At 39.8% G+C, this 27,745-nt stretch overlaps 5 protein-coding genes across 9 annotated transcripts; all 5 read right to left on the reverse strand.

Moving 5' to 3' along the window:
• Positions 1 to 7: 7 nt before the first annotated feature.
• On the reverse strand, positions 8 to 2,610 carry LOC107223194 (acidic mammalian chitinase). Of its 2 annotated transcripts, none has more exons than XM_046736324.1 (4): positions 2,281 to 2,610; positions 1,264 to 1,939; positions 874 to 1,166; positions 8 to 509 (listed from the first exon to the last, which is right to left on the reverse strand). In XM_046736324.1, exons 1-4 carry the CDS (start codon positions 2,340 to 2,342, stop codon positions 308 to 310), a joined length of 1,233 nt encoding a protein of 410 aa, XP_046592280.1. In that variant the 5' UTR covers positions 2,343 to 2,610; the 3' UTR covers positions 8 to 307. The 2 variants fall into 2 exon arrangements, with proteins under 2 accessions (XP_046592280.1, XP_015518293.1); XM_015662807.2 differs by having other exon boundaries at positions 1,264 to 1,934; positions 2,276 to 2,602.
• Positions 2,611 to 3,261: 651 nt separating this feature from the next.
• Positions 3,262 to 6,728, reverse strand: LOC107223193 (probable chitinase 2). Its single transcript, XM_015662806.2, has 5 exons — positions 6,386 to 6,728; positions 4,865 to 4,932; positions 3,949 to 4,619; positions 3,574 to 3,866; positions 3,262 to 3,494 (listed from the first exon to the last, which is right to left on the reverse strand). The coding sequence occupies exons 1-5, from the start codon at positions 6,589 to 6,591 to the stop codon at positions 3,350 to 3,352; spliced, it is 1,383 nt and encodes a 460-aa protein (XP_015518292.1). The 5' UTR covers positions 6,592 to 6,728; the 3' UTR covers positions 3,262 to 3,349.
• A 1,220-nt stretch (positions 6,729 to 7,948) lies between these two features.
• Positions 7,949 to 10,957, reverse strand: LOC107216931 (acidic mammalian chitinase). 3 transcript variants are annotated; one of them, XM_015654266.2, is made up of 5 exons: positions 10,828 to 10,957; positions 9,637 to 9,743; positions 8,739 to 9,409; positions 8,364 to 8,656; positions 7,949 to 8,284 (listed from the first exon to the last, which is right to left on the reverse strand). In XM_015654266.2, exons 2-5 carry the CDS (start codon positions 9,701 to 9,703, stop codon positions 8,143 to 8,145), a joined length of 1,173 nt encoding a protein of 390 aa, XP_015509752.2. In that variant the 5' UTR covers positions 9,704 to 9,743; positions 10,828 to 10,957; the 3' UTR covers positions 7,949 to 8,142. The 3 variants fall into 3 exon arrangements, with proteins under 3 accessions (XP_015509752.2, XP_046592304.1, XP_015509754.2); XM_046736348.1 differs by having other exon boundaries at positions 9,637 to 9,704; positions 10,828 to 10,952; XM_015654268.2 differs by lacking the exon at positions 10,828 to 10,957 and adding an exon at positions 9,899 to 9,977.
• A 3,890-nt stretch (positions 10,958 to 14,847) lies between these two features.
• Positions 14,848 to 17,479, reverse strand: LOC107216932 (acidic mammalian chitinase). The gene is made up of 5 exons (XM_015654270.2): positions 17,383 to 17,479; positions 16,929 to 16,995; positions 16,073 to 16,746; positions 15,669 to 15,961; positions 14,848 to 15,203 (listed from the first exon to the last, which is right to left on the reverse strand). Exons 2-5 carry the CDS (start codon positions 16,993 to 16,995, stop codon positions 15,044 to 15,046), a joined length of 1,194 nt encoding a protein of 397 aa, XP_015509756.2. The 5' UTR covers positions 17,383 to 17,479; the 3' UTR covers positions 14,848 to 15,043.
• Positions 17,480 to 24,290: 6,811 nt separating this feature from the next.
• On the reverse strand, positions 24,291 to 27,028 carry LOC107227805 (acidic mammalian chitinase-like). Of its 2 annotated transcripts, XM_046742384.1 has the most exons (6): positions 26,932 to 27,028; positions 26,434 to 26,500; positions 25,577 to 26,250; positions 25,173 to 25,465; positions 24,559 to 24,707; positions 24,291 to 24,513 (listed from the first exon to the last, which is right to left on the reverse strand). In XM_046742384.1, the coding sequence occupies exons 2-6, from the start codon at positions 26,498 to 26,500 to the stop codon at positions 24,467 to 24,469; spliced, it is 1,230 nt and encodes a 409-aa protein (XP_046598340.1). In that variant the 5' UTR covers positions 26,932 to 27,028; the 3' UTR covers positions 24,291 to 24,466. The 2 variants fall into 2 exon arrangements, with proteins under 2 accessions (XP_046598340.1, XP_046598335.1); XM_046742379.1 differs by having other exon boundaries at positions 24,291 to 24,707.
• Between the last annotated feature and the right edge of the window lie 717 nt (positions 27,029 to 27,745).

Here is a 27,745-nt window from a genome sequence, read left to right on the forward strand (position 1 = left end):
TATCGAATTCCTATCTTCATTATCGATTTATTCAAGAAACTAGCAGAAAAACAATCGCCTTGATTACAAATCATTGCCTGTGGACTTTATCGGGAAGCTCAAGATCAGAATTATATTTAATAGCAGATACAATTTGTAGAAGAGCCTGCAATCGGATACGAAAGCTATAAATGAGTTACAAGTTGTAAGTAAATTCTTAAACCATCGCAATTCAACGACATTTTTATTTATTAATCTGTTAAACCTATATATCATTGCATACGCGTGTTCAAATGTCACTTTTATGATTCTGATAACGAGAACTGTTCTAGTCTGATTCATCGCTTGAATCTTCGTCAGACTTACTGCTGGAGCTGCTGGAGCTATCCTCGTTGATTATTTTATTGAGAGTTTTAACAAGAGGGTATTTCTCCCCGTAGAGACCTCGAAAGTCATCCAAGTCCATGGCCCAAACCGAGACGCCACCCAGTCCCAAAGACTTGACATAATTTGCTTTTTCTGTGAGGCTTCTGTAGGTGGAAAACTCAGTGATCAGTGATCAGTGATCAATTGATCATTCGTCGATTATTAATTTATCGCCCAGTCATCGCCTGTCCAACCAACCATATAACCATTAAAATTCTGGTGTCTTGACTACCGCCTTGACAACTTCGACAACAGTCTCGTTTTGGTTTTGGATTAAGTACAATGTGTGTGTTGCTCAACAGAATCACACTGTTACGAATAATCTGAGAACATCAACCGCGGTCTTTACAATTCCACCATTTATCGCTCCGTAATAACGAATCTCATATTATTCGATCAAAGACTGTTGTTTTAGATGCCCGAGATAGACAAACGACCAGTCTCTAGATACCCGTGAGCACTACTTACTTGACATTGTCATATGTGACCCACTGGTCACCACTGTAAGCATAAGGCACCCGCTGCTCCTCATCGAAAACGACAGTCCAGTTTCCCTCAGCCTCATTTTTGAGGATTTCGTAGTAGGCCAGTGTTCCATTTTCCCGGGTGTACGGACCTGCATTACCAACTCCAGATACAGGTGATCCAGGTGCGTGTACAGAAGAATCTACCAGTGTCCAGGTTTTTCCATACATGGCTGTACCAACCAATACCTTTTCAGATGGTGCCCCCTGATCCAGCCAATAATGTATCGATGCATTCTAAGATCACAATAATTGTGTTAGTTAGCAATTACTCTAACGCTGGAAGGTTTTGTCTGTATTAATAACGGGCATTGCTGTTACCACGCAGACTTACAATATTGAGAGTTTGCTCGAATGTCGTATTTTCTCTTCTCGCGGCATAGAGAGGCGTGTTGTGCCCAGTGAAGTTATCCCAGGAACCATGGAAGTCGTATTCCATGATATTGACAATGTCGAGGTACTTCGAGATCCCTGGAATATCGTACGAGATACTTGCTGTGCCTTCGGAGGCACCCAAGGCCGCGCTCAAGATCAGATCATACTCGTCAAAAAGTGCGCGAAGTTCCTGAAGAAGAAGAACGAAATTCTCGACATCCGTTTTGGCACCGCCACGTTGAGCCGGATACTCCCAGTCGCAGTCGAGACCGCTAAAATTGTACTTGAGCACGAATTCGAGTGCGTTCTTTACGAACGTTGATCGCAGTGTGGAGTTGCTAACCACGGTGGAAAAATTCGTGGATCCGTGGCTCCATCCACCAATTGACACTAGGGTTTTCAATTCAGCGTTCTGATCCCGGAGGGCGTTGAATTCCTCGAACCCACCTAATCCACCGTCTGTGGAGAGGTCTCTGTACTCGTCCAACACCTGGACTTCGCCATTCGCGGTGATGCCAACGAACGCGTAGGCCATGTGAGTGCAGAGAGTTGGATCTATATCCGAGATATTGAATCCTCCCTTGCCGGGTCGGTAGAATGACCAGCTTCCAAAGTAGCAGAATACTTTATCTGTGATCATCAAAAATGGTATTTCAATGCATTTCTTTTGTTATACATCCAGAGGATGATCACTTGTGATATCTATCATAAAATTTCCAACGCCACACTTTTTACTTTTATTTTTTTGCCAACTTTACAGCCACTTAGCGTATTACGGACAATCAAAATTCGTTAAATGACAGAGTTTTTAGTAATTTGTGTTTCTCGCAACCCCTATAGCTTCTAAAGCAATGTGAAAGTTCAGCATTATATCCAATAGTTTATTTTCGATGCGAATCTACGTACAACTAATTACTTGTTAGAGGAACAAAACATGCTTTGGTATACGTATAATTTACCCATATACTTACAGTCATGGGAATGTGCAGAAGTGAATCCGCTCAGCCATAGCAAGCAAAATGTAGTAAACACCCACATATTTGCAAGTAATAATGAATCAAATCTCACTGTAATGAACTTAGTACATTGGGAATGGTATTCGATCGTGCGTAGTCTAACACAGGTTTCAAAATATTCATATTTATACTGCCCCCTTAAAGTTACATTCGTCCGCTGATTATATCTGAATACTCACAAACCTGCGTATCTGTCGCGTTAATGTTTATCGCCACGTAAATTGTACGGAAAGCGTTTTCCTGCACGATGCACAACATACTTCGTGCCTGAGTAGTCCTTGAATCCAACTGTCAACACTTGCGGTTGCACAATTTTCGTGATTAAAATTCTCGTTAACGCAAATATTAAATTATGAATGCTCGCGGTTTTAATCACGCGTAAGCTTTTCCGCAGATATTATTACAGCATAAACTTGTAAATATTTTATATTAGTACATGCAATAAGTATACTTCGCATTCCAACGTTACTGAATTGGATACTTATCTGTTTTCAAATACTCGATTTATTTTATATACTCTCGCAAAAACGTAAAGCTTACTGCATCGATTAAACCTACAATTGGAAGAGCATTGAACTCACGTTCACTGTTTACATCTGTTGCATTCACAAGTACAAAACAAATAAATGAAGGACGTGATCATGGCTTATAAAATACGTTGAAGTATGACGGACAGATGATTTCTTCAAAGCACCTCTGCTATTCCTGCATTCAATCTCCGATAGCGCACGTCTTGAGTTTGAAATTACCAAACTTTGCGTTTCAATTAAAACATATATGAACCAAATGAATGACGATAATGCAGTCACAGCCTAAAGTTATAATACGTTCCAGTTAACCTAAAACCTGCGAACATTCGAAGTGAGAATCACTCACGCTTTCACTCTATTAAAAGACTTTTAATATGCTGTAACCTATGATCATATTAAATGTCACTGGGATAATCGAAACTCGGACTTAATTTATTCAAAGCCTGTACATAAAGTTAGTACTTTAAATTAGAATCGCTGTTATTCTTGACACGGGAGATCAAACTCGAAGCACGTGGTTCAGAGCGTTGAGAAGAGGATACTTGTCTCCGCAGATGCCCCGAAAATCGTCAGTTTCAATGCTCCAAACCATGGCGCCTCCGAGCCTCAAATTTTTGACGTATTTTGCCTTTTCTGTCATACTCCTGCGGTTTCGAAAGTCACAATGGGACATAAATGTGATGGTAAGTAATTTGGAGCTACAATCGACGATCAAATACTCACTTGACGTTGTCGTAGCTGACCCACTGATTGCCGTTGTGGGCATAAGGCACCCGCTGCTGCTCGTCCCAAGCTGTAGTCCACGTGGGCTTTACCTCTTGTTCGCAGATCTCGTTGTATCCCAGCATTCCGCGTTGCCTGGTATACGGACCTGCTGTGCCAGGCCCAGAAGCCTCAGATCCAGGCACGTTTTTGGCGAAATTCGAAAGAGTGAAGGTCCTCCCGTAAAGAGCTGTTCCCAGGACAAGTTTTTCGGCTGGTGCGCCCTGGCTGAGCCAGTAATGCACCGATGCATTCTGGGCTCACGGCATTTGGAGTGGTTAGTCAAGAGTCGAGCATCAATGGAGGTCGGTAGAAGAAGTGTCGGTGGATACTCACGACGTTAAGACCTCGAGCAGTTGCTGTCGTCTCTCGCGTTGCTGGATAGAGAGGAGCATTGTGACCAGTGACGGGATCCCAGGAACCATGGAAGTCGTAGGTCATGATGTTGATGAAGTGAAGGTACTTCGAGATTTTCGGAATGTCGTATGATAAGCTGGCAGAGATTTTGGCTGCGGCAACAGCCGCGGTCAAGATAAGATGGTGCTCGTCAAACCGAGCCCGAAGTTCCTTCAAGAGGAGAACAAAGTTTCTGACGTCCGCCGGGGTGCCACCTCGCTGATTTGGATATTCCCAGTCGATGTCGAGGCCGTCGAATCCGTATTTGAGTACAAAATTTACCGCGTTGTCAGCAAAATGTGACCGTAGACCCGGTTTCCCAGCGACTCTGGAATACTTCTCAGAGCCTTCGTTCCAACCCCCGATTGCCACGAGAGTTTTCATTCCTTGATGCCGCTCCCGCAGGGCGTTGAATTTCTGGAAGCCAGCTTTGCCCCCGTTGTCGGGTAAGTCGGCCCACGGATCCAACACCTTGACTTCGCCCGCTTCTGTGATTCCAACGAACGTGTAAATCATGTGGGTGCAGAGGCTCGGGTCCAGGTTCGATATCTCGATTTTTCCATTTCCAGGACGGTAAACCGCCCAACTTCCAAAGTAGCAGACTATTTTATCTACGTAGGTAAAAAATTCTCTGTTAACACTCATGGTTCCGAGAATAGCAAAACATCGTCTTGTTCTACAGACTTTTCAATGTTACATTCAAAGTATGACAAAATGTCAATACTACCTTTTCTATGAATTTATATCCTCCGTGTCAATGTAAAAATATGTGTATTCTATTGATTTTTCATTACAGACAACTCAAAGAAACTAATCAACCAACTCAAATCACTCGTACGTTCAGATACGAACTTACCAGGTTCAGTTTTAACTACAGTGAGCCATCTGAGTCCCAGGATGCAAAATGCGATGAGCAGCCGCATTCTGTAAGTGATAACGTTGATTTGTTAAAACGAAAAATAAGAATACGATACTGAAATTGCAAAAAAACCGATTTGTCACAATAAATCTAGCAAACTGCAATTTACAATGACAATAAACAATTGTTCGCAACATGAAACGTGCCTGAGTGAACCGTCGTGATGGCTTTCATTTTTCTGACACTACCACATGTGCACACGTACAAGTGAATTTCGCATGATGAATTCTCAAAAACGAGAGCATACTTTTCAAATGTTTTGTGACGAAATGATTCCTTATTCAAAATTGTTGTGGGTGAAATAGCAGTGGGATATTATAGTTAAATCGAAAGTAACGAAATAAATTATTATAAAATATTCCGTCAACAGCTGATACACGTATTCTCTATACACACACTCTCAACGTCCACGTGGCTACAATGGCTACGGCTGAAACGCCTGCGATAGCATTTTGGTTGTTTAACGATTCACAGCACTTAGATACTACTAGAATTTACTTCACCCACAACAAAACAGCAGCTCGAATAGGTTAATTGCAACACCGTTGTTGGTTAATCTCTATTTACTGATATGTGACGACGCGAAAATTCAGTGATAAAAGATGGTGCCACCGTTAACTTTTCGGCTCGGCTTGGAGCTGTGCTGAAATATCCAGGCGTTTGAACAAAACATGTGAAACTATTTATATTTATTATAATTTGCCAGATCGTCGTATTGGCCATATGAAATGAATATGAATTTTGAATAACTCGTGAGGAAAACGATACGTAATTTGCGCGTGTAACCTAAAACTTATCATTGTTCACCTCTGACGAAAATCTCCAACGCCATATAATTGAAAAGCGACAATGAGATTCATTGACAAATTATTCTGAAGTACATTATTAGTTATTCTGCTTTCGACTTCAGATAAAATGTTATTGTTAGACTCGCCGTCAAATGTTTGGGGATACATATTTTAGCTCCAATATTACGAAAATAAAGTTTGAATCGTGGAATATGTTACCTAGTGTAAAAAAACTAGTTAAGCCTAGGTTACTGCAGTTATAGTTTGTAAATCTAATCATAAAATTGAATTTTATGAATATTAATAAACAAATCAACATTTCTGAAGTAGTATTCCGAAACGCGACAGAAAAAATTATGTCGGTTGTGATTGAGCTAGGATTGTACGACAGGATCTTTAAAGCGACTTCACAACTTAGTTGGTATGCTGAAAGTTTTCTGTATAATGTAGAAATAGTCTTTACCTGATAAGTTTATATAAGAAGGATCTTGGATATGTAGGTCATCAAAACAACAATATAGTTTGCACGAACGTTTCGACCCTAATTTCGGGTCATCCTCAGGACGGTTTAATTGAATTTTTTCTATTGTCAAACAGAAATCTTATTTTTACAACTTGCTGATAGGCGAAGGTGCAAATGAAACAACTTGAAAAATTGATGATAACTAACCTTATAAGCGAAACACCGTCACACACGATTCGCTTCACTCGAATGGTAAATATATTATATACAAACTTCCCACACGTATGATGTATATTTTGGAACACATCCAAAGCACATCTCTTGTTCAGATAGGACGCCAAAGTTGACGTTCTAGAAAACGTTACGGTTATATATAAACGTGGTATGATGTCCACCTCTTTCTCCCTTCCCATTAACAAAGAGATTCATAATACGAGTATACGAATCAAAGTTAAATTGTTATGGAGTTACTGCGTAGCTGGATTTAACCGACATCGTCCTGCGTGTATCCTGGCAGCCGGAAAAAGCCAGATAAAACGACCGACCGCACAATGCACAGTTAGTCATGCATTCTCTAAATTTAAGCTCATACATGGAAACAAAGATAGAAACATATTTTACTTGAACATTCAAGCAGCCGTCGATGATCACAAGGACGGTGAGTGTCTGCGGTTTTTGACACTGCTTTGTTTTGCTTACAGCAGTCCAGTAAAATTTACATATTAAATTTAGTGACCGTGAGGCCCAGCAGGTTTCACATCTTGTATCTATACGATGTGATCATTATAATTCAGCTCGGGTGCAATTAGGTAGGAGACGTCATTACGAAACCCATTTTCGGCATACAATGCGCGAAAATATTCGAAATCTTTTGTTGAGTATCGAACTATGGTTGGGAATTCATGTCGATGAGCTATTCGAACTTTTTTTTTATTTATCGGGTGTTCTCACGTACGTGAATTTAATCTCGAATGGTGGTGAAGAAAAACAGCTTTGTTATCCTTCCGTCTACGAATATTGATTTTGGTATTTGAATTTATTACTTTTTAACTCAAATTGAACACGCCGTGCTCAAAGTATGAAAAATATAATGTGAGAATTCTAATGAAACATATCGTATTAATTATACAAAAAAAAATTTCATAATACACGTGCACGTATTTGACAAAAACGTGAGTTAACTTTTTTGAATACAACTTATCGCTGGCATTAACTTAAATTGATGGAAAATCTAACACTGGCATCGATCATGAGCTCTGAACGCAATATTAAAGTGCTATGGGTACATGATTAAGGCGAGCTATTCGAATCAAACAAATAGTTTTGTAGCATTAAAGACTTATTGAAATAATAATTTTCTTTAGATTTTGCGATGGGTTCGTATGATGATCACTTTGATATTGAACTACAATATTTTCAACGACCCATTTTTCGTTTTTTCTCTTTCGAATAGCTAGGCAGCCACTTGGCCAATTGCATACAAGAGAACATATTCTGATAGTCAAATATTAAACTGCAAAGTTCCAGATAACTCATCCTTTTCTCTTAGTTTTAGAGCTTCTAAGGTGAAAGAAAAGTAAAGCCTAATATCCAATGATTGAATTTGGGTGCAAATCTTTTAACAATTAATTAATTCATATTGTGATTTAAAATCAAATGACGGTGATACGGTCTCAGAGATATACTTTTTTTTGAGTTATTCTGAAACTAAGTAACTTTCGAGGTTAGAATTTACCGCTAAATTGGGAGAAAATAAAAACAGTACAGCACTCTGTTTTGTAACGGGATTTTTATTTATCGTAACCTATATTACACATTGATGAACAGCACTTAAATTGTTGAGACTCGGACCTATTCTACTCGGGTTCAATACATAGAAGTTGTACTCTTGGTTAGAATCATTGGTACTCCTGGCATGAAAAGTTTAACACGAAGACCTTAAAAAATTGAACTACGGAACTATCCTAACGAAGCACGTGATTGAGGGCGTTGAGAAGAGGATATTTGTTTCCACAGATGCCCCGAAAATCGTCAGTTTCAATGCTCCAAACCATGGCGCCTCCGAGCCCCATCGCCTTGGCGTAATTTGCCTTTTCCGTGATGCTTCTGCGGTTGCGAAAGTCACAGTAGAACGTGAATATGAAGGTAAGTGATTTGAAACTACAATTAACGATCAAATACTCACTTGACGTTGTCGTAGCTGACCCACTGATTGCCGTTGTGGGCATAAGGCACCTGCTGCTGCTCGTCCCAATCCGTAGTCCAGGTGGTCTTCACCTGTTGTTCACAGATCTCATTGTACCCCAGCATCCCGCGTTCTCCGGTATACGGACCTGCTGGGCCCGGCCCAGAAGCCGCGGATCCAGGCGTGTTTCGGGCGGAATTCGAAAGAGTGAAGGTCCGTCCGTAAAGAGCTGTTCCCAGGACAAGTTTTTCGGCTGGTGCGCCCTGACTGAGCCAGTAATGCACCGATGCATTCTGGGCTCACGGCATTTGGAGTGGTTAGTCAAGAGTCGAGCGTCAATGGAGGACAGTAAAAGAAGTGTCGGTGGATACTCACGACGTTAAGACCTCGAGCAGTTGCTGTCGTCTCTCGCGTTGCTGGATAGAGAGGAGCATTGTGACCAGTGACGGGATCCCAGGAACCATGGAAGTCGTAGGTCATGATGTTGATGAAGTCGAGATACTTGGAGATTGATGGAATGTTGTACGACAAGCTGGCGGAGTTTTCCGTCGCGGCAACAGCCGCGGTCAAGATAAGACGGTGCTCGTCAAACCGAACTCGAAGTTCCTTCAAGAGGAGAACGAAGTTCTCGACATCCGCCGGGATGCCGCCTCGCTGATTTGGGTATTCCCAGTCAAAGTCGAGGCCGTCGAATCCGTATTTGAGTACAAATTCCAACGCGTTGTCCGCAAAGTGTGCCCGCAGAGCCGGCTTCGCAGCGACCCTTGAATACTTGTCAGAGCCTTGGTTCCAACCTCCAATTGCTACGAGAGTTTTCATTCCTGGATTACGCTCCCGCAGGGCGTTAAATTTCTGGAAGCCTGCTCTACCCCAGTTGTCGGACAAGTCGGCCCATGGATCCAACACAGCGACTTCACCCGCTTCCGTGATTCCAACGAACGTGTAAATCATGTGGGTGCAGAGGCTCGGGTCTAGATCCGAAATCTCGATCTTTCCATTTCCCGATCGGTAAATCGCCCAACTTCCAAAGTAGCAGACTATTTTATCTATGTAGGTGAAAAATTCTCTCTTAATATACACTCTTCTCAAAATAGAAACAATTACTCTTGTTCTACAGAATTTTCCACGTTGAATATATCAACACAATCTCGTCACCGATTACAATTTTTCATCCAAGTGGAAAAAACCGTGTCGTTGAGCGATCTTCGCTTTAAATGACTAAAGTGATGAACTCAATTCAAACCTCTCGTGTACTTATAACGTAAGAACTTACTCTGTTCACTTTCAGCCACGCTAAGCCAGCTGAGTCCCAGTATGCAAAATGCGATGAGTAGCCGCATTCTGTGATTGACAAAACTGAATGAAAGATCTGGAGTCAGCCTGTTGAAAGAACCGTTATAAAAAAATTATCCGTCAAAGAGTGTATTTCGCGCGCGATACAAGTTCAAAATGTATATCGATAAAATCTCTTCAGTTAAAAGTCAGTTATAGATTGGAGCCCCAATGGCGTAACACTTCACTGTAGCGATACGTACAGAATCGCACTGAGTTCGCAATCAAGTGTGTAAACTCCGGCTGATTATCCGAGTCAACGTATGGTAAATCTCTGATACATGATTGATCAGTCGCGTTCTTCGACTCACTTACAATCAGTTGATTTCGAACGGTGACCAATCGCATAGTATTACTACACCTACCCATTTACCATACGTGTTATCAATGTAAGTGTATACCTACCCTTACTTCTTTTAAGTTCAATACAGCCGATAAAAACATGCGAAGTTAACCCGATAAGAAACAGTATGTACATAACGACATCCTATGGTGACTAATATGTATGTGTATTACATACAAACGACACGTCGCAATACTGATTACGCGAATGATATTGTAGGAAAATATGTTTGCGAGTCATCACTCCTGCCTTCATGAGAAGTAACAATGTAACCACATCCACCGGTTTGTTTAAAAAACCTGACCTAATTATCTGGTCAATTTATAAACCGATCCGGTTATTCTCAAAATGCAGACATGATCTTGAGGCAAACCCGAAATCTGCTGACCCGTTTTTTCACTCTTTCTGTACTTGCGGACGAGTTTAGTGACTTTCGATATCGTCGGACGAACGTTGACGGAATAACTTAAAATGCCCGGATCCTGGTACGGATAAGTAACGAATACCGTATGCTAGCCATCCTTTACTAACTTCTATTAACGAACTGAATCACTTATCGTGTGAAAATATTTGCAGAGATGTAGAAAAAGTTTACCTCTGCATAGGATAAAAAAGATAATAATACCAGTTATCTGCAAGACGAATCACTTCGATATCTGACAAAAGTATTTTACGCGTTGCGAAAATACGTCATTGACACTGCAGAAACTGCTTTGTCACAATTAGTTAACCGAATCTGTTCAACTCAAACTTGCGATTGGCAACGTTAGTGTGCCTGAGTTTACTTACCCTTTAATTTATGAATGATTTCTTTAATGTGTACTTCACCGAAATTAACGGTTAGTATAAATAAACTGTGTCTTCTTCCAAATGGCGTATATCGCGTGCACAGATTGGACACTGAAATTGACGCTCTGGAAAACGATGCTGTTATATATGTACACGATTTATGATGTTCACCTCCTTCTTCGTTCGCATTAGCAAGGAAATGTGTAGCAGTACGATTTCACAATAAGTTATTGTGTTTTTATCGGGTTTACCCCCGATGTCATCCTGCATGTTCTTAATAAACGGTAAATGTTGTGAAAAGAATACTTATAAACACCGCAGATCGCTTTTTTCAACTTGTTGTTTACCGTACGTGTGAATTTAATGGAAAGATGTTGCTGTTCGAAATTCAAAATTGAAACCCAGACGTGAGGTTGAGCAACGTTTTTACGATTGCATATAACAATAGATTTTCATATCAACTTGAAACGCGTGAAAAATTCTGTTTATAGACTTGCGAAATATTGTCACATGATTAACATTGCATATCAATTTGCGAAACCGACTGCATGTTTATCATCGTGGAAGCTCAGGATGCGGCTTTGATGAAATAAAGTGGAAATTAAGATCAATGTAATCGTTCTTTATAGCGTTGAAATACCGATTTCGCATTAACACAGAATAATAACGATAATAATAATAAACATTATTTATTATAATTTTGATTGTAAACAAGGGAGTAAGGAGACAAGTAAAGTAGGTTCGCAATCGCAATAGAAATACCCTGTACAGATATGGATATTCAATTGGTATTTTTTAACGACGCAACTATTAATAATGTAATACTATTTCAGGGTGATTGAATATGCGATGCCGATAATAAAATTCCTGTCTTCGTTATCGATTAATCTGAGAAACTAGCAAACGGCTTATCGACTTTTTCGAACAGATTCAGTGATGATAGCATCGTATTCACTGGAAATCTATGTGTCTAGTCTTTCCTAAGAAGTTTAAGAATTAGATTCACTAAAAAACGTAATTTCTCGAAGAGGCAATCGTACCTGATGGTCATGAAGGATATGAGTTGTCAATTGCTTTTTGAATGCTTTGGGATACAAGGATATTTTTATTTATCCGAACCCAAATACAAAAATTATGTTCCAATCATTAAAAAAAAATATTTGGAAGTGTTTTTTTTTTTTCTAATAATATGAACCAACCCGTGACATAAATTCATCTTTTAACATCAATTTAGAACCAAGTTGAACAAAACTCAACAAGCGGTTTGATGTTCATCTGGCAATCACTCTGCGCTTTATAGAGCTATATGCTGACAATGAGTGGAATGATGATTATGATTATTAAAATGCTGGAGCGTAGATTACTGCCTGCGTTATTTTCAATAACAAAACGAGTTTGCGTGAAAGTCGAAACAAAACAGATTACTTATCGACAGAATTTCGCGCGTTCCTGCATGCGAACCGTTTATAGTATGATAAAGTCTAACAATAAGATAAATAATAACACATGTATCTAAATCAGAAAACTCGGTTAGAATGAACTGTAGATTTGTTATTTCAGCGTGCCAATTTAATATATCTATGACGAAGCATCTTATAATAAAGAATTGTAACTTTATAATAAAGCAGACTGCCCTTATACATGTCGGAGTAAAAGCTGTGACTGCTTCTTTGACGTTACGCTGTATCATTTGTGATCGATAATAAACGCGTTTGAGAGAAACGGCAGTCGAAGCCGAGCCTCCAGACAGATCGGTCTTGATCCCGGAAACTGTGGATTCGTTGATTCCGCAAATAAGATGTACGGTGTCACGAACGATGGGACGAACGAATCTCCATTGGCTTCGACATATACATATTTATAATTACGTTTCAAAAGAATTATGGGAAAAGGTTTCAATGTTTAATGAAAAAAGGTACCGCAATTAAAATACTCAAATAGTCAATCACTACAAAAGTTATATTATATTTATTAATAAAGACACAGATAACTTAAAGTGGTGTAAAATCAGCACTCTTTAATAACATGGATTGAGTTTCGTTCATCTACAAGTCGAGCTTGCAGTCCAGTAAATCCCCCAAAGTTCATATCTTTATACCTATAAATTCTTTTCCCTGTATAGACAACTACAGATAATCGTTCGTTTTCTTTCAGCACCCGAAGACCGCCTTCCGGGATGATGTTAACGAATGTCTGCATCATGCGAGTGCACATTTTCGGATCCACTTCCGATATTTCGATTATTCCATTTCCGAAACGGTAAACTGACCAGCTTTCAAAGCGGCAACTACTACAGCTGTGCAGGTAATCGAATATTGTTTGTTAACGCATATTTTTACAACTACAGAGTTTCCGATCATTTATTTTTTCCCCCAATTTTAGAGCTTCTAAAGTGAGTGAAAAGGTTTACATTATATTCAGTGGTTGATTTTAGGTGTGAATCTGATTACGACTAATTATTCTTAAAAATAACGTCCGCTGATTTACGTGTATCAGTGTATGCAAATAGTTCATCCTCTCAACGATAAACGATATATTTTACGACTAAGTGGTCTCTAAATTCAACTTTCAATGCTTTTGGTTACAACGTATTCTTGCAGAAAAGTTTTACTAATCGTAAAACGTACTGAAAATGTCTGCTGTTTGGGATACGAGTGGAGCTCAGTCGCAGATATCGCTGCACTTATAAACAGGTAGATTTTGCGATCCATGTAAAGTGACCTGTTCGAATTTTTCCCTTCCGCAAAATTATGCTCGATTCAGATTTCGCAGTCTCAAAAATTTCAAACATCTCAAGCAAATAAAAGAGTGACATACTGTTGCTTTGTACCATATCTCGAATAAATTTGATTGAATTCCCCTTTACAGTTACTTGGAAACAAGGTTTCCCATCGAGGTACGTAAAGGTTTTCCGAATTATTGAAAAATTCATTTTTCTACAACAATTATTTCACGAAAAATTGGAGTTGAGAATGTAAACTTTTGTTGGAATGTTATATCAACGCTGCCTTTTAACATAATTTGCCTTTTTCAAATCTGTGAGTATTAATATTGAATGAAAGATCTCGAGTGAATCTGTTGCAACACACGGTTATAAATATCCTGTGTTTCGAAGTGCGTATTGCGAGTGCGATACGGGTTTACGATGTCTATCGCTGAAATCAATTCAACTCTGAGACGATAATATTCGAGCTTGAGTGGCCTGATATTTCAGTGTGGCGACATGCATAGATTCGCACTGAGTTCGCAATAAGGCGCGTAAACGCTGACTGGTTATCAATAATCAATATCAATGCACGGCACAACTCTGATGGATGATCGATCAGTCACTTTCTTTGACTAACTTACAATCAGTTGATTTCGAACGATGACAAACGACATAGCGTCACCACACCCATTCATCCTTTACACGTGTTATCGAGGTATACCTGCCTGATTAGGAGTGACCGAGGCGGTAAAAACGTGCAAAGTTGACGACAAATGGTATAACGACATTTAAGATGTGCGTCACACGTCAACCACCACTCGCAGTATTTGATACTCAGGTATAATACAGGAGAATATTTTTTGCGGGTCATTACTAGGGCCTCGTTTGGAAGTAGCAGCATAACGCCCTACAACAACCTGTTTAAATAATCTAGTCTGTTTGTCTGGTTATTCGGTAAACCGACCGGGTTACTCTTCGAGCAGACTTGATCTTACGCCGGTACTAAGTTCGGATGACTCGTTTTAAATTTTTTATTTATTTTTTATACATAAAAGCTCTTGAGTTCGAAATTGTCAATTTTAATTTGTTTTTAGCCTGAGCAGCGTTTTGATCGGACTTAAATTATTGAACGCGATATTCACCAAAATCACGAGAAAAAATTTTGTTCGTAAAAATGACAGATATTGCGACATGACAAACATTGCGTATTAGTCCCTAGGAGGCAAAAACCTACAACTACAGTCTGTTAGTAGCAGACGTTGTTTCTCCAAGCGGCAATTGGATACGAATAGGTTATCGAATGAATTTAACGCTTCACGGTTCAAGGTACGTATAATTGCATACTGTTGTTGAAATAGTACATGTCATTATAATATCTGAAGTCCACAACTGTTCTAGCTTGAGCTACTGCTGGAGCTATTGTTGAAATTGCTGGATCACCTGGCACTAAAGACGCCAGAGTCGCTGGAGCTGGTTGAAGTGCTGTAGCATCGAACCCACCTAGTCGACCTAGCTACTGGTGCTAGAGTCATTGATTCTTGCATTCAGGGTCTTCAGTAGAGGGTACTTTTCCCCGTAAAGGCCGCCAAAGTCATCCAAGTCGATTGCCCAAATCGAGAAACCTCCTAATCCCAACCCCTTTGCGAAGGCAGCTTTCACATCCAGACTGCTGCAGGGGCATAATTTATTACACATTAAGTTGGTTTCATTCGCGTCATTAATCTCCTAATCAGGGCCTGTTTCGGTAGGGTTGAAAAGAGCATCTCAATCTTGCTGCCTTGCCTACACCTCATTATTACGCAATGTAATTGTTTTACCGATTCGTTACAATTTCGATTTACAAATCACCTGGCACTGACAATGAGTAATTTATTCTCATTCCAGTCATTTATAAAGCGATATAACAATCGCGTTCACGACTACGGAGTAGGATTCATTATTAAGGTAATGCCAGCGATTCAATAGTAACGAGAAATGGGCCCGATTTGTGCCGAACGGCACGATTCGTCTCAGAGTCATCCTATTCTCTGAAATCCGATCGACAAACAACAAATTTCATACCACCATTGAATTGTTTCGCATACTCGGTTCTCGGAGCAATACAGCCTCGGATACTTGTGGGCGCATTATTTACCTGGGATTATCGTAGGTGACCCACTGGTCACCTGAGTAGGCGTACGGCACCTGTTGCTCGTCGTCATAAACGGTAGTCCAGTTTCCTTCCGACAACTTCTCGAGAATCTCGTAGTAAGATAACACTCCGCTTTCCTGAGTGTAAGAACCCGCGTTACCAACACCGGTAACCGGTGATCCAGGCGTCGTTTCGGAGGAGTTCGTAAGAGTAAATGTTTTTCCATAAAACGCAGTGCCAAGGAGAAGCTTTTCAGCCGATGCTCCCTGTTCCAGCCAATAATTCACGGACGCGTTCTGAGCTCACAAGAAATAACTGGTACATCAAACTCCTCGAACGTGTCCACTGTACTAACGGAGTTACAAATTCCGTATACTTGAATGTTGTACAGTATAACTTATACTCACGATGTTCAGAGTTTTCTGGGCTGCCGCTGTTTCCCATGTCCCGGCATAGAGAGGTGTGTTATGGCCTGTGTAGGTATCCCAGGACCCATGGAAGTCGTATTCCATTAGAGTGATCATGTCAACTGCAGCTGAAATTCCTGAAACATCGTACGACAAGTCCACGGTTGATTGGGAAGCTCCTACTGCCACGGTCACGAGTAAATCCTCGTCGTCGAAAGTATCGCGAAGTTCTTCCAGGAGAAGAACGAAGTTCTCGACATCCGTGTCGGCACCGCCACGTTGGGCCGGATACTCCCAGTCGACGTCGATACCGCTAAAATTGTACTTGAGCACGAATTCGAGTGCGTTCTTTACGAACGTTGATCGCAGTGTGGAGTTGCTAACCACGGTGGAAAAATTCGTGGATCCCTGGCTCCATCCACCAATTGACACTAGGGTTTTCAATTCGGAGTTCTGATCCCGAAGGGCGTTGAATTCTGCGAACCCACCCAATCCTCCGTCTGTGGAGAGGTCTCTGTACTCGTCCAACACCTGGACGTCGCCATCCGGAGTGATGCCAACGAACGCGTACATCAAGTGGGTGAACATTGTTGGGTCTATATCCGATATCTCGAATGCTCCTACACCGGGCCGAGCGTTTGACCAGCTTCCGAAGTAACCAACTATTTTGTTAACTGTGATAGAAAATTCATCATCAACTAACTTTTCACGCTTGTAAAATCTAAGAATTTATGTGTAATTGATTGCAGCTACTAAATTTTAATAAAAATTACTCGTTCTTTGAATTTTTAAAAAATATACGAAAAAAATTAGTTCAATCGGATCAAAGATTATGCATTTCGAGGCATGGACTTACAATCGCTGGCATCGGCCAAGGCAAGGCAGCTCAGCCATAGCGTACAAAATGTGACGAACACCCGCATCTGTGGATACAAAAACTTCGTTTAAGCAATCTTAAATAATATCCATAAGCTTTGCGGGTACATAAAAATATGTGAATTTGTGAGGAGTGGAATCACGATTACGAAAATGTTGAAACGTGGATTATTATTACGAGCTTATTCCAAATTACAAAACAAGTTTGCATGAACGTGGAAACAACGAAAATTATTCATCACAAGAATTGCAATATCTATACGTGTAGACCATCGATATGATGAAGTCAAAATAACTGTAATATACGTAAATACCAATATAGATCATTGATAGCAATTTTGTAAAGTAATGTTAATGGTTGCAATAGAATTCGGACTTGATAATTGGTTCACAGTAACTCAGAATTGTATTTAATAACTGAATATAGCGCTCACCTTTCCTGTAACCGATTCGACGATGTTCACTTCAGCGTCAATAAGGTATCAAGTTGCGTACTTCGGTGAACTTGTGCAGATTTCAGGTGTCTAATCGACTTATATAGTGGAACTCGGGGCAGAACGGGATCGCGGAGCAGAACGGGGTACCCGTGGGGGTACCCCCCTTACCTGCTAATTAATACGCCTCCATCTATCGGAACTGTCACTAACCTTATTTGTTGGTTATTAGGCAATGTGAACATCCATTCTTTAATTTTCACTCTTACGTTACAAGTCCGTTCTGAACGGTTCCTGGATTCACGCACCAAACTCGTCAGAAACACATAAACGTTGTTTTAAGATAAATGAGATTTCGTATCTATTCGAATTAATTTTAACCAGTCAATATATTCACATCACTTCATTATTTCGACAAATTATTGCAACCGTACCGTTTTTTTTTTTTTTTTTAAATAGCGTAGAAAACGTTGGTCGTAGTCGTTTCCGACGTATTTTGGGACACTTTATTCGTACCTCGGCGGATAAACAATTTTTGCCAGGGTATATTCGAGGTCTGATCAACGCCGGATTTCTGGTTTCGGCCGCCAAAGGCAGTCCCATAACTCGTGAACGGGTTTGGACAGCGAAGATGTCGAGTGGGAATTTACCATATCTGCGCCTCTTGCAATAAATAACAAACAGTATACGGGGCAAACGTCCTTTTATTCATTGACGGTATATTCAAAGTTCCTGTTAATAACTACGCAAAATTCCATTCTTTTCGATGTCAGTAACCATCTCATAAATAGCTTCAAACATTAAGTGCCCGGTTCCGCCACGGGTTCCCTTACTCGCGACAACACGTAAAACTTGAGTAAATCTAGTCCCAATTATGAAAGTAACATCTGAGTAAATACTCAGTGCCATAAATACACGGTATGTTCCAAGGAGAAAAGCAGCTGATTGAAAAAAATCATTTGGTGTTTCGCTAATGAACCTCCTTTGTTCCAATATTCCAAACGACGACATCGCCATCGCTATTGACGAAATAATCCATCATTCGAGTATTGGTCTGTAAAAATTACTTTGATACGTTGAGAAATGAAAACTTGCGATAACACAATTTTGTATCTACATCTACATTAAAGAGAACTTCCGGGCGATTCGAAATTGAAGCAGATCGATCCACATTTCCAAGTTATTCAACACAATTCAAAACAAAGAAAAGAAATCCAAGCATCATTCTCATTTTAAAAATTAACTCGCATAACTTTTTCGGCGTAGAAAAAATAGATTCAAAGCTAGGCTCCAGGCTCTTTTCGCCTCAAATGTCCAGTCGCAATGTTTTCAATAATTTTCTGCAACTTCGATGCACGCGTCGATTAGTGTGCCTTTTTTCACTTCTAATAGATGTTATATAATATCTGATCAACTGGATCTTATCAACGAATCTTTATTTCAGAGCTATTTTCACACGGCTTACATATACTTCCGACCACGTGTGAATCTTAAGTCAATCCAGTCCCAATTATGCAAACAACATTTTAATAAAATATAAGTACACAGTCTGGTCCACAGAAGAAAAACATCCGAGTGGAAAAAACCATTTCTTGCTTTGGAAATAAAGTTTTTGTTCCGATATTTCAAACGCCTATTATTCACGTATGGAACCACAAAAATTAATATATTGCATTGAAAAATCAAAATTCACCATGACACAATTTTGTACCTACATTTTAAATAACGCAGATAACGGAGAATCATAAGTCTGAATTACGAACGTCCCGAAGTTTAAGCAGATGGATCCAAAATTGTCGAAATTATTTAACACAATGTAAAATTGAGGAAAGAGTTGCAAGCACAATTTTCGACGTTCGTACATTTTGCGTTTTTATGCAATCTTCATCTGATGTAGTCCTCCGAAAGTATTAACATATCGTGCAAGTTTCATTAGCGACCAAGCTTATTTGAAGAAGTTACAAATTTTCACTTTTATCAAGTAACTGCTTATGTCTGTTGCCAGAATCTTCCACCAATCATACGAGTGTGAGAATTGCCGATAAAAATACGCTGCCCTACCAAAAAAATGATTGTTCTCAGAAAGATTGGTTATCCGTCTCTGAATAATTAGAGAAATATTCTACTAGCAAGTGATGAAACATACTCTGAAAAATAAAATTGATAAACACAATGTTGTGCAAAACAATGTCTGAATGTGTTTTGATTCACAATTGCTTATGAGTTTGAAATAACCACATCAAAACACGATTTTGTTTTCCATATTGCAGCGATTGTACAGCATGGATCACTACCTAAATTATTGTTTTTGCACGCTTCTTTGAATCGTGATTTCTTTCCAATTTTCGCAACGCTGTATTCACTTTGAAAGTGAATTTCAACTTCCTTCATGAACATCTGCATATCAATAGTATCTAACTTTAACTTTTTCCAGTTGAATAAGGATTTTCCGTAGAAAGATTTTTTTTGCTGGCGAACATGTTTTTGTCTATAATTGTTGCTTTCGTATGATTGGCAAATAGTTTTTCCACCAGTTCTCAATTACTTAAAACTAACAAAAATTCGTGATGTTGACAAATTCATAACTCCTTCAAAAGAATCTGGATACTAATGATACTTGCACGAAAACTTGGTACTCTTTGGAAACTATCGTAATAAAAATTGACAAATGAATGAGAAAATACGGAACTGCCGAAAATCGTGCTTGTATTTTATTTCTTTATTCCACGTTGTATTGAAGAACTTCGAACTGCCTTGCATTTTGGAAAAAAATAACCGGAATCCATTCGTTCAAAAGTTGTACCATCTTCTGAAATAAATGCATCGGCAATAGTCGTAATAACGGAATTTAGTTAAGAAAATAGTGATAATCCCCCGTGAAAACCAAAATCAATCGGAGCAATTTACGAAAATACGGGTCTTTAGAAATTCGCTAAAGAATAATATTCATTTTTTTCATGTCACTTGAAGTTTTTGTTCCAACCTTCCTTAGCAATATTGATATATAACCGGTCTACAATAGATGGATTAATAAAACTATACAACTAAATTATAGTGGTACCAAATTAGCACCCATTTCCATTAATTGATTTTCATGTTCCAGCATGTGCTAAGCCTTGACGTGAATAATTCCTCTGAGAGATTCGAACGAATGTTTGACAAAAAATTGCGGAGTTTTTCAACTGAAAGATCGCATACTTTGTATAACTCCCAATTCCGCTTCATACTTTAACGGAAGCCACAAAAAAGGATGGTCGTTAAGAGATTTATTAATTACCGAAATTACCGTACAAACATTAGACTTTTGCACGCGCAGAACGAATCATTTCGTTCAGCTGACTGAACAACCAGAAGCGACGTGCCCAATGATTTGAGAAACGTTTCCAGTTCAGTATACGCTTTTTACTTTATTGAGCACTTTCATTTTTCTTATTGCACATAAATATACGATTCGAATTCTGGGTGAACAATTACGCCTTCAATTCAACTTGAATCAGCTGATAACAGGAAATCTTACATTAGTATTAGCCTATATCGACTGTTGCCGATACTTCATGTCTCCGGCATAAGGTACCTTTGCATATTCTGATCATAAAATCATTTCTCTTTCGGGAATGCGATTTCTTTCATTTTTCATAGTACATACGTTTTCATTACATCATCATATTATTCAGATAAGTCGGTGATAATGAAAGATGAGGCATGAACTCGCAATCGACTTCACAATCGTTGACATTAGTTCTCATATCATCTACAGCTGTGTAAAGAATGCTGTGAATAGCCGCGCGGTATCTGTGCAAATGAAAATTTAGATTGCACAATTTTGGGCGATACCTGGTAACCAGACTACAACTGTATGAAAATTTACAAATGAGTCATTCAACGTCAAACCGAATTCTCTCGAAACATGACCATTTTCAATTCGTCTATAATTTTTCAATGTATTCTACAACCAAAAAAAATGGATACGTAATTGACAAAAAAAATGTAGTTTCCATGTTTTCGTGTTTAGTGGATTTTATATTTAGAGTATCATTTCAAATTTCTCATACATGAGCTCTCCTAATAGCTATATCTTCAAAATTGTTGCGATATGACAATTTAACTTGTTCCAGTATAAACTTGGTTCTTCAAATTCCTACAGGTGACACACCTTCTAGCAAAAGCTATATATAAATATATGTGTTATCTCTAGTAAGTTCTTCGTAGTGCTGTATAATAAGGTAAGATATCGTTTTTTTTTGTTTTTTTTTTGTACCAAGCAATGTTCGTTTATTTCACACCCCCCGCCCAAGGCAACAAAAATTAATGAAGATAAATATTAAGTCGCCATGTTCTACCTCAGAGAGCCAGTCTAACGGGAGTTGGCATCTAAGTAAAATTGAATGGTAAGCTACCGACAATTCAGAGAATAGCCAGTAAGTATGCGTGCCGCAATACCGGTATGTTCGTTGAACTGACATACTGACATCAATACCTCAGCCTTTTCCATCCCACTCATTAGACGAAGCTAGAAAACCCAACGTTACCGACGACACGCTTACCGACGTGTGTTTTATCATGAAACACCCTCAAATTGCCAACATTACCGGATAGCACTTGCCCCCCTTCGCTCCGCCGCGTGCCTCAAGCAATTTGAATTTTTTCTTCTTGAGAGAGATTAACCGTTCAAAATGCTGATAATTAGCAGTGGTAAGAACGTTCTGCGTATGAAATTAAATAACTTAGTTTTCAAACAAATACACGACAGCGATACATGGGCCGTTTGCAGTATGAAGATTTAAACAAATGTTTTTGTAAAGGTCGATCACCTCACAAAAGGTCTGCGCAAATTTCTGATCCTCGGCTAAGAATCGTCGAAAATATCAGCGTAATTTTTTCAAATTTTCGATCTCAACTGTAACCCGTGCCGACAACGAGGTGGATTTTCCCATTTAAAATACACGTACTTTGGACTCATTTTCAGCATGTATTTTATTGTAAGAGTAAAAATGCACAAAAAAAATCTGTAACTGTGATTTTTTAGTGGTCATTCGTGCTGCTGCCTGAGAACGACTTAGCATCATCATACCATGCAATCGCGACGACTTGCATGCAGGTAACATGTATATGCACTAGTATGTACATCTTCGATATCATGTTCCAGTCACAATCGCTTACAGAATTTGTTCTTTCGTCCTGGTTTCTGCAGGCGTGAAAAGATCATAACTAATAATTATTTTGAGCTTACTGAACGAGCGAAAACCGATTGCTTTAGAATTCAGAAGAGCTTCTTGGTCTAAGTACCCTTCCTACTTCATTCTGAGTAACCCAAATCGAACCCAGTGCGGCAAAAATGGAATTGATACGAGTTGAAGCAAATAAAAACAAATTCAAAAGAATCGCCACACGTTTTTCCAATTCGCTTTAATTCGACTTGATTCCGTTTTTGGACGTACTCAATTCTATTCAATTCGTTTTGGTTTATCGGGTTAAGCACCTGTTTCCACTGATTGGAAATAGGTGTACAATTTGTCGTTCCAGATTAATCATCACGTGTTCATTTCAACACATTGTATAATTAAACCGTCAACTTAGCCAGATTTTGTACGCATACGTACGTCAAGTATGTCCTCCAATCTGTTTCGAAATCATTGGCATTGGTTAACAGAGTGCACAGAACGCTAGAAATAGCCGCATCTTTGAATACAGAAACATTTGCAATAGGGTGCGTATACGCTGACTGGTTATCAATATCAATGCACAGCAAAGCTCTGATAGGTGATCGATCAGTCACTTTCTTCGACTAACTTACAATCAGTTAATTTCGAACGATGACACATGACATAGTGTTACCACACCCATTCATCCGGTACACCCGTTATCGAGGTATACCTGCCTGATTAGGAGTGACCAAGGCGGTAAAAACGTGCAAAGTTGACGACAAATGGTATAACGACATTTACGATGTGCGTCACACGCCAATCACCACTCGCAGTATTTGACACCTTGGTATAATATAGGAGAATATGTTTTGCGGGTCATTACTAACGCCTCGTTTGGAAGTAACAATATAACGCCCTACACCATCCTGTTTAAATAATCTGGTCTGTTTGTCTGGTTAATCGGTAAACCGATCGGGTTACTCTTGGAGCAGAATTGATCTTACGCCGGACCCAAATTCGGGTAACTCATTTTTGATTTTTTTTTCGCTTGAATTTTCTCACGCTCTTCAATCACGTAATGGTCGGTATATCAGTTTGTTGTAGACGACAATTCGGTCGAACCACTCGAACCGTTGAATTGATTTGATTGAAACTTACACAGTGTACTGCTCTTCTCGAGATGACGTTCCAATTAACTTTTCAACCTGTTCCCACTTCCAGTTTGAAACTGACAGACGGTAATTCTCACATATTTTGAGATAAATCGTCAAATTTTGAAGTACAATTTTCTGATACTGATATATGGTTTTACACATGTCATGTACGTACACGTCCAGATAACGGGCCATGAAAAAAGTTTGGCATACATCTCTCCTGCAATTTAATTCTAGGATATGCGTTATTATTACCCAATTTGTCAAGTACGCACATAAATGGACAATGCATGTATTTTACAGGTTGGGCAAAAACGCAGAGCCTTTGGCCGAACCACTTGTATTTGATTTAAAAGCTATTGAGTTCAAAATTGTTGATTTTATTTTGTTTTTCTGACTGAGCAGCGTTTGTACTACGGCATTTGATAGGACATGAATTGTTCACGAAGAAAAATTTTGTTCGTAAAACTGCCAGATATTGCGACATGACAAACATCGCGCATTAGTCCCTAAGAGGCAAAAGGCTACAACTACAGTTAGTAGCAAACGTTGTTTTGCGAAACGGCAATTGGATAAGAATAGGTCATAGAATGATTTTGAACGCTTCATGTTTCAAAGATATTCCGTCTTTATATATTTGTATAATTGCATACTGATTTTGAAATAGTACATGTCAGTGAAATATCTCAATCCATAACTGTTCTAGCCTGAGCTACTGCTGGAGCTACTGGAGCTGCCAGAGTAGCTGGAGCTGCTTGAACTGCCTGAGCACTAAACCCCCTCGGTCTACCAGGAGATGGTGGAGCTATTGGTGCTGGAGCTAGTGGTGTTGGAACTGATGGTGCTGGTGGTAGTGGTGCTGGCGCTAGTGGTGCTTGTGCTGGTGCCATTCATTCTTGCATACAGGGTATTCAGTAAAGGGTACTTTTCCCCGTAAAGGCCGCGGAAGTCATCGAAGTCGATTGCCCAAATCGAGCAACCTCCTAATCCCATCGCCTCTGCGTAGACAGCCTTTACATCCAGACTCCTGCAGGGGCATAATTTATTGGAGATTAAGTTGGTTTCGTTTTCGTCATTGATCTCCTAATTAGGGCCTGTTTCGGTAGGGTTGAAAAGAGCATCTCAATCTTGCTGCCTTGCCTACACCTCATTGTTACGCAGTATAGTCGTTTTACCGAGTCGTTACAATTTCGATTTACAAATCACCTGATACTGACAATGAGTAATTTATTCTCATTCCAGTCATTTATAAAGCGATATAACAATCGCGTTCACGACTACGGAGTAGGATTCATTATTAAGGTAATGCCAGCGATTCAATAGTAACGAGAAATGGGCCCGATTTGTGCCGAACGGCACGATTCGTCTCAGAGTCATCCCATTCTCTGAAATCCGATCAGCAAACAACAAATTTCATACCGCCATTGAATTGTTTCGTATACTCGGTTCTCGGCGCGATACAGCCACGGATACTTATGGACACATTATTTACCTCGGATTGTCGTGGCTGATCCACTGGAGACCTTGGTAGGAATACGGCACTTGTTGGTTGTCGTCAAAAACGATAGTCCAGTTTTCTTCCGAGTACTTCCCGAGAATTTCATAGTAAGACAACACTCCGCTTTCCTGAGTGTACGTACCCGCCTCACCAACACCGGTAGCCGGTGATCCAGGCGTCGTTTCGGAGGAGTTCGCAAGAGTGAACGTTCTTCCATAAAACGCAGTGCCAAGGAGAAGCTTTTCAGCCGATGCTCCCTGTTCCAGCCAATAATGCACGGACGCGTTCTAAGGTCACAAGAAATAATTGGTTCATCGAACTCCTCGAATCGGTCGACTGTACTAACGAAGTTACAAATTCTGTATATTTGAACGTTGCACATCATAATTTATACTCACGATGTTGAAAATTTGCTCGTAATCCGTTGTTTCCCATGTCCCGACATAAAGAGGTGCGTTGGGGCCTGTGAAGTTGTTCCAGGGCCCATGGAAATCGTATTCCATTAGAGTGATCATGTCAACTGCGGCGGAAATTCCTGAAACATTGTACGACGAGTCTACGGTTCTTTGGGAAGCCCCTGCTGCCACGGTCAAGAGTAAATCCTCCTCGTCGAAACACTCGCGAAGTTCTTCAAGGAGAAGGACGAAGTTCTCGACATCCGTGTCGGCACCGCCACGTTGGGCCGGATACTCCCAGGCGACGTCAAGACCGCTAAAATTGTAATTGAGCACGAATTCGAGTGCGTTCTTTACGAACGTTGACCGCAGTGTGGAGTTGCTAACCACGGTGGAAAAGTTCAGGGCACCCTGGTTCCATCCACCAATTGACACTAGGGTTTTCAATTCGGCGTTCTGATCCCGAAGGGCGTTGAATTCTGCGAACCCACCCAATCCTCCGTCTGTGGAGAGGTCTCTGTACTCGTCCAACACCTGGACGTCGCCATCCGGAGTGATGCCAACGAACGCGTACATCAAGTGGGTGAACATTGTTGGGTCTATATCCGATATTTCGAATGCTCCTAAACCAGTTCGATAGTTTGACCAGCTTCCAAAGTAACCAACCATTTTGTTAACTGTGATAGAAAATTCTTTATCAACTAACTTTTCATGCTTGTAAAATCCAAGAATTTATGTATAGTTAATTGCAGTTACTAAATTTTAATAAAAATTATTCGTTCTTTGACTTTTTAAAAAATATATGAACAAAAATTAGTTCAATTCGATCAAAGATTATGCATTTCGAGGCATGGACTTACAATCGCTGGCATCGGCCAAGGCAAGGCAGCTCAGCCATAGCGTACAAAATGTGACGAACACCCGCATCTGTGGATACAAAAACTTCGTTTAAGCAATCTTAAATAATATCCGTAAGCTTTGCGGGTACATAAAAATTTGTAAATTTCAGCAACCCTGGATTCCGTTTTAAGAGCGTTCAGATCAAACAACTAGAGGAGGAGTGGAATCACGATTACGAAAATGTTGAAACATGGATTATTATTACGAGCTTATTCCAAATTACAAAACAAGTTTGCATGAACGTGGAAACAAAGAAAATTATTCATCACAAGAATTGTAATATCTATACGTGTAGACCATCGATATGATGAAGTCAAAATAACTGTAATACACGTAAATACCAATATAGATCATTGATTGCAATTTTGTAAAGTAATGTTAATGGTTGCAATGGAATTCGGACTTGATAATTGGTTCACAGTAACTCAGAATTGTATTTAACTGAATATAGCGCTCACCTTTCCTGTAACCGATTCGACGATGTTCACTTCAGCGTCAATAAGGTATCAAGTTGCGTACTTCGGTGAACTTGTGCAGATTTCAGGTGTCTAATCGACTTATATAGTGGAACTCGGGGCAGAACGGGATCGCGGAGCAGAACGGGGTACCCGTGGGGGTACCCCCCTTACCTGCTAATTAATACGCCTCCATCTATCGGAACTGTCACTAACCTTATTTGTTGGTTATTAGGCAATGTGAACATCCATTCTTTAATTTTCACTCTTACGTCACAAGTCCGTTCTGAACGGTTCCTGGATTCACGCACCAAACTCGTCAGAAACACATAAACGTTGTTTTAAGATAAATGAGATTTCGTATCTATTCGAATTAATTTCAACCAATCGATATAATCAATATACAGGGTCTCAACAATCTTATCACATCATTATTTCGACAAATTATTGCAACCGTACCTTTTTTTTTTTTTCCACAACTAACCTGGCTAGTCTGGCGAATATTTTCCACGAAAAACTAATAAAGTGTTCCAAATAGCGTAGAAAACGCTGGTCGTAGTCGTTTCCGACGTATTTTGGGACACTTTCGTGCCTCGGCGGATAAACAATTTTTGCCAGGGTATATTCGAGGTCTGATCAACGCCGGATTTCTGGTTTCGGCCGCCAAAGGCAGTCCCATAACTCGTGAACGGGTTTGGACAGCGAAGATGTCGAGTGGGAATTTACCATATCTGCGCCTCTTGCAATAAATAACAAACAGTATACGGGGCAAACGTCCTTTTATTCATTGACGGTATATTCAAAGTTCCTGCTAATA

The sequence above is a fragment of the Neodiprion lecontei genome, chromosome 1 (genome assembly GCF_021901455.1).
Source record: "Neodiprion lecontei isolate iyNeoLeco1 chromosome 1, iyNeoLeco1.1, whole genome shotgun sequence".
NCBI classification, from domain to species: domain Eukaryota; kingdom Metazoa; phylum Arthropoda; class Insecta; order Hymenoptera; family Diprionidae; genus Neodiprion; species Neodiprion lecontei.

Bases quoted from the DNA above. Each gene is read 5' to 3' on its own strand.
- LOC107216931 (XM_015654266.2), bottom strand. From the start codon at position 9,703: ATGCGGCTACTCATCGCATTTTGCATACTGGGACTCAGCTGGCTTAGC. The intron at 8,657-8,738 runs GTGAGTATCCAC...CCGTGAGCCCAG, and splicing joins CTGCTCGAGGTCTTAACGTC to AATGCATCGGTGCATTACTG. The intron at 8,285-8,363 runs GTGAGTATTTGA...TCGCAACCGCAG, and splicing joins GTCAGCTACGACAACGTCAA to AAGCATCACGGAAAAGGCAA.
- LOC107223194 (XM_046736324.1), bottom strand. From the start codon at position 2,342: ATGTGGGTGTTTACTACATTTTGCTTGCTATGGCTGAGCGGATTCACT. The intron at 1,940-2,280 runs TGACTGTAAGTA...ATTTTTGATGAT, and splicing joins TTCACTTCTGCACATTCCCA to CACAGATAAAGTATTCTGCT. The intron at 1,167-1,263 runs GTAAGTCTGCGT...TTGTGATCTTAG, and splicing joins TCGAGCAAACTCTCAATATT to AATGCATCGATACATTATTG.
- LOC107216932 (XM_015654270.2), bottom strand. From the start codon at position 16,995: ATGCGGGTGTTCGTCACATTTTGTACGCTATGGCTGAGCTGCCTTGCC. The intron at 15,962-16,072 runs GTGAGTATAAGT...TTGTGAGCTCAG, and splicing joins CCCAGAAAACTCTGAACATC to AACGCGTCCGTGAATTATTG. The intron at 15,204-15,668 runs GTAAATAATGCG...ATGCCCCTGCAG, and splicing joins GTCACCTACGATAATCCCAG to CAGTCTGGATGTGAAAGCTG.
- LOC107227805 (XM_046742379.1), bottom strand. From the start codon at position 26,500: ATGCGGGTGTTCGTCACATTTTGTACGCTATGGCTGAGCTGCCTTGCC. The intron at 25,466-25,576 runs GTGAGTATAAAT...TTGTGACCTTAG, and splicing joins ACGAGCAAATTTTCAACATC to AACGCGTCCGTGCATTATTG. The intron at 24,708-25,172 runs GTAAATAATGTG...ATGCCCCTGCAG, and splicing joins ATCAGCCACGACAATCCGAG to GAGTCTGGATGTAAAGGCTG.
- LOC107223193 (XM_015662806.2), bottom strand. From the start codon at position 6,591: ATGGGAAGGGAGAAAGAGGTGGACATCATACCACGTTTATATATAACC. The intron at 4,620-4,864 runs GTAAGTTCGTAT...TTACCTACGTAG, and splicing joins TGTAGTTAAAACTGAACCTG to ATAAAATAGTCTGCTACTTT. The intron at 3,495-3,573 runs GTGAGTATTTGA...TCGAAACCGCAG, and splicing joins GTCAGCTACGACAACGTCAA to GAGTATGACAGAAAAGGCAA.